This window comes from Sphaerodactylus townsendi, linkage group LG11, assembly GCF_021028975.2.
Source record: "Sphaerodactylus townsendi isolate TG3544 linkage group LG11, MPM_Stown_v2.3, whole genome shotgun sequence".
Lineage (NCBI taxonomy): Eukaryota > Metazoa > Chordata > Lepidosauria > Squamata > Sphaerodactylidae > Sphaerodactylus > Sphaerodactylus townsendi.
The window spans coordinates 53249683-53254615 of NC_059435.1; the positions used below are offsets into that span (position 1 = coordinate 53249683).

A 4933-nucleotide genomic window follows, 5' to 3' on the forward strand; every position below is an offset into this window, starting at 1 on the left:
AAAGCAAGAGGGGCTCTTCAGGAGAGAGGTACATCGAGGGAAGAGGGGGAGGTCATTTCATGGTTTACCAAAAAAATTACGTTTCCTTGAGGAGATTTTTTTTAAAAAAGAAACAAAAATACGCACGCGCACGAAATGCAGGTCGATCTCGTCGGGTCCCCCGAACGCATTTTGGAATGCTAAGCGCGAGCCGCCCACGCATCATGCATCCCCTTTCTCCCCATCATCCGCGCCTGATGCTGCAATCCCCGGGCAAGGTGAGGAGGTCTTACCTGCATGCCTGGAGCGAGCTCCAGAGAACGTCCCGAAGGCGCACAGCATCAAGGAGAGCAGAGAAGCCCCGGGATGCATGGCTGACTCTTGCGGGGCTCCTCTCCTTCCTCCAGCCCGTCGGCGAAGAGTCAGGATTACAGGCAGGCTTGCATGGTGGCGAGGAAGGCGCTCCTGCCTCTCCTAGCGGCGGCCGCGCATTATTATTGCCGCCGCCTCACTGCTGCATTGTGCTCGCTTGCCTTCCAAGGCGATTACTGCACTGGGTGCTTTGCCGTAGCTCAAGGCGGCAAGCTCCGCCCCACTCGCCTCATCCACATGCACAGCCAGCCCTAGAGCCGAGGTATCAATAGCCGAGCGAGGAGCGCGCTCGGTCTCTCTCTCTCTCTGCAATATGTATATATAAATAAATAAATAATCCAAGACAGGAGGAAGCTGGGAAATGTAGTTGTCAAAGTCCTGCGGAGGGTCTTTCAAGCTTACACCTTTTTCTTCCCTTCATGGAGGATGCTTAAAATCTGCCCTAGGGGGCTCATCCTAAGAAATCCAGTACCAAACAGGCTATTAGGACTTTATTAGAAGGGTTTATAGAATGAGGAACTCTTTATTTTAAGTAGGTCACTGGACACACTATGGTTTGCTCTAGTGAACATCTAAAAGTAGCAGAGACCAACAAGATTTTCAGGGTCACTTTGGAGTGTTCAAGAATCAAATGCTCCCTTTCTCAGATTTCTAAATTAGGCCTGGCTTTAAGATTGCCAGTTTTTAAAACTTGCTGTTCTGACTGTCCTAAAATGATAAACAGGAGGATTGTGACACCTTAAAGATTCTTATCATCTGTCTTATGTTTAAATGTTTATTCTGAAAGTTCTTCTCTAATTTGGTTAATTTAAACCCAGAGCAATCTAATCTTTAAATGACCATCCATTGGTTACCTGTGTCTTGGGTTTTCATACGTGTTAGTATGTGCAGGGAAGGCATATCTGATATCACCAGTGATGCTGCTAATTTTATGACACTCTTAACTGCATAAAATCTGGAACCCCACTGTATTCTGCACTTTTGCCTAACTGAAAATTGGTGCTGCAGCAAAAACATTTCTTTTATTTCACCTTACCTCTCGCCTCTTCAGTTCTAATTGGGCAAGGGCTCAGAAGAACATAGTTGATGTAAATATTCCTAGACACATCACCTACTGAGACTGAGGGAAAAATGGCCATTTTCCTGTCATATTTTCAAAAGGTAGCAGTTATTTGAATCTGTGCACAGCACAAACTGGAATTATAGAAATTCTATGAATCGAATGGAATGGCATTTCATTCTGGTTGAGCCTCTACACATTGCTGATAATTTTTGTGGCTGTAGACAGAGCAAGTTTTTCTTAGCTCTCATCTCCCAGGTATTGGAGAACTTAAATTTGACAGGTAGCCTGGAAGGGGCTGGATTTTAAACCCACTAGTTCTGAAAAAATCCAGAATCAGCAGCATGAGTGAGCCATTGAGATCTTGGAAACAGCCTCCACATTAAAAAAAAAATAATGTCCTCCAAAATGTCTTATGGTTATAGCCTTGCTCGGGTCCTGCAGATTGAGGGCCATGCCTTCCTTTATAGAGCCAATCAGTCCTATGTTGGGTCTTAGCCTTTTCCTGCTGCCTTCCACTTTTCTTACCATTGTCGTCATTTCTAATGATTCTCGTCTTCTCATAATGTGATCAAAGTACAATATACTAGAAAAACATTCTACTGTGTTAATTTCATTTTCAAGTTTGTGAGTACAGGACTCTATTATGCCACCTGTTTCTTTCTCTTACAAGAAGAAAACAAATATAGTCGCATTGTCTAGAAGAAACATCTGCACAATCAGTGTATCGATTAACCATGGGTAGTTTTCTTGCCTCTCACATGTATACACTACATATACAGTAATGTTAAAATCCAAGAATTTCAGCAAGAATTATCCAAGTCTTAAATGGAATACAAAATAAAGCACCAGTTCATTATTTCATTTCTTTTATTTGAATTTTGTGACTGCCTTGTATCTATTCAAAAAGGACACACATTTGCAAGGCTTCAGTAAAATGCATTATCTTGCAGAGATTGTATACCCATAAGCATCTCACCTTACCAGAAAGATTTGTACAAATATGACTCATTTTGTACTCCTACATGAGAATTATACGATAGTATTTTTATAAAGTTGACAACTGGCGTTAATTATAGTTGCAAGCCCACACAAGGCTCAAAGTGAATAAAATAAGGTTTAAAATAGTATTTTAAAAAGTTAATATATGTAAAAGTCTTTTGGAATATCAGTGAACAAATATTAAGTATGTAGATGCTTAAGTATTCAGCTGGTTTTCTGCAAACAAACAGTCCTGTTTGTCACTGAAAAATCCTCTTTCACTGCTGTCCAAGGACTTGAAGAAAATGTAGTTGAGATGTATACATTCTTATCTGCCTCAGCCCTGCTGAATCAAACCAGTGGCCCAGCTGGTCCAGTATCATGTTTCACAGTGGCCAACCAGTTGCCCGGTGGGTGGGGGAACAGCAAGCAGAAGCCAAAATTTTCCTTAATTTTCCCTCCTAGCTCTGACATTTAAAGGTTTCCTGCCTTTGACTATGGAGGCTCCCTTTAATCACAGTCTGCTGGTCATCTCTGGATCTGTCTCCAACAAATCTATCTAATCCCATTAAAGCCATCTATCTTTGTGACCAATACACAATTTAATTTTACTTGTTAAGTACAGAATCTGTTTCCCTGCCAATGCCATCATGTGCCCTTGAATTCTAATACCTTAGTACAGAAAGCAGCCTCCTGCCTTAAGCTTGGTTTGGAGTTCCATGGGCCCATATTCTGCTCTCTGTCTTGATTTGCTGTGGAGTAATGAAAGCTGTTGTCCAGTAGATGTCTTGCCCCACATCTTGAGCCAGCCAGGACTCCAGTTGTTGCCCTGGATTTCATATCTACCCACTATTGCAGTGGTGTTTCCACCCCCCTTCCTCACCTTCAGCCTCTTTGACTATTGTTCATTCATCTGTTTGGATGGTGGTCCCATCCACCAGCCTGGCCACATCTCCCTTCTCCATCTTCGTAGCTTTCCACGTGCTTTGCAGTCAACTGACAGTGCAATCTAAATCAGTTATACCCTTTTACATCTATTGAAGGAATTACATTAAATTTCTTCAATTTCTATATTGAGTATGGACTTAGAAATGAGTTACTTTGGGTAAGTGTGCCATCTTACACTCCTTCCCTCTTGCCTTTTTATATCGCACTTTTTCCCTCGTGTGTCCTGATAACTGTACCATTTCATATATCAATTACCTTAAAAGAATAATTTATAAATTTGCTAACCTAAGTTCTCCTTTCCCTCATCTCCATTCTACTTTTTTCAGTTCGGCGCCTTATCTCCCATTTTACTTTTCCCCATTTCTCATGAACTATATCTGCTTTAATTATAGAATTATGGCTAGCAACTGTGTCTAATGAGTACAATTATCCCATCCATATCACAACTTTTGCACATCAGAGTTTTGATACATCATGGGTCAGCATAAGAAATTAAATGGGAATTTGGGGGTGGGGGGGAGTTTTGTGGAAGCTGCAGGTGACACCAGAAGGCCAGCAGAAAAAGTGAAGAAACTCAGAAATGCATAAAATATATGCATAGTATTGTATAATAACAACATATTTTATCTTTTAATACCATGAATATACACAATTTATTTTTTAAAGTGAAAAGAAAAATTCACTTATTCTCTGGTATGAAAAGAGGGCCAAAATTGCAAGGAGTGCCTGACTCCAGCAATGTAGAAGGGTAATTGTAGTTTGATGTATCACACTAGCTGTTGATGCCTTATAAATATTTTGTTTCCCCATGTAATGCTTCGTTGACTAAGTGTGAATACCGTTACCTGGAACTGTTTGCCTCCATACCTTTTTCTTTGGTAGAAGTATTTGCCAAACTGAAATTTTCAGCTTAAATTCATAAAAAGATTGTCCAAACGTTAAAAGGCATTATCGAGAGCATTCATTCTAAATCAACAGATAGGAATGGAATATTCTAGTATGTCTCCTGTAACAAGATTCTTTCAGTATCAGCTACATTTTTAGAAGATCCTTAACTAGGTAAATCACAGGACTTTTTCTGAAGATTTTAAATAATCCCTGTTCTTTGAAAGACTGCAAATGAATACTCTGTTTGATACTCATCTTAAAAATTAACGACAATGTGGAGTTTGCTCCAGAAGAACAAGAATGTTTTATAGTGAGGCAAGATTGTATTTCCAATTCTCTCTCAGAAAAAAAAGTTGAATGAGACGAGATTGCAACAGACTACAGTCAATAATCTATCCCAATTACTCAAGAAGTCTCACCACTGCAGGAAAAACTTGCAAGGAGAGCTCTTTTAATTTCTTCCCTATCTCAAAAATGATTTTTAATCAATGTTTTTTCCTGCAAACCCTTTGGTAAATTTCAGCCTCCTCTTTGCATAATCTCATCTGTCCCTCAAATACGCCAAACTAACAACCAATCATCATAGGATAGGGAAATTTCTAATGCCTAGTTGATATTTTAAAAAGGTATATTTTCTTTCTTCTTTCCCCAGCCTTTTTACATACGTACCAACATTTGGAATAATATGCACATATGGGCTTATTA

General features: G+C 40.0%; 1 protein-coding gene across 8 annotated transcripts in view; it reads right to left on the bottom strand.

Moving 5' to 3' along the window:
• ADAM22 (ADAM metallopeptidase domain 22) overlaps positions 1-626 on the bottom strand; it is a 122278-nt gene extending 121652 nt beyond the window's left edge. For 3 of the 8 annotated variants that reach the window (XM_048511219.1, XM_048511214.1, XM_048511213.1), the window contains exon 1: positions 273-626. In XM_048511219.1, coding sequence (XP_048367176.1) covers positions 273-351 — 79 coding nt within the window. In that variant the 5' untranslated portion in view covers positions 352-626. The remainder of the gene's footprint in view (positions 1-272) is intronic. The other 5 variants (XM_048511220.1, XM_048511218.1, XM_048511216.1 and 2 more) reach the window with 2 other exon arrangements.
• Between the last annotated feature and the right edge of the window lie 4307 nt (positions 627-4933).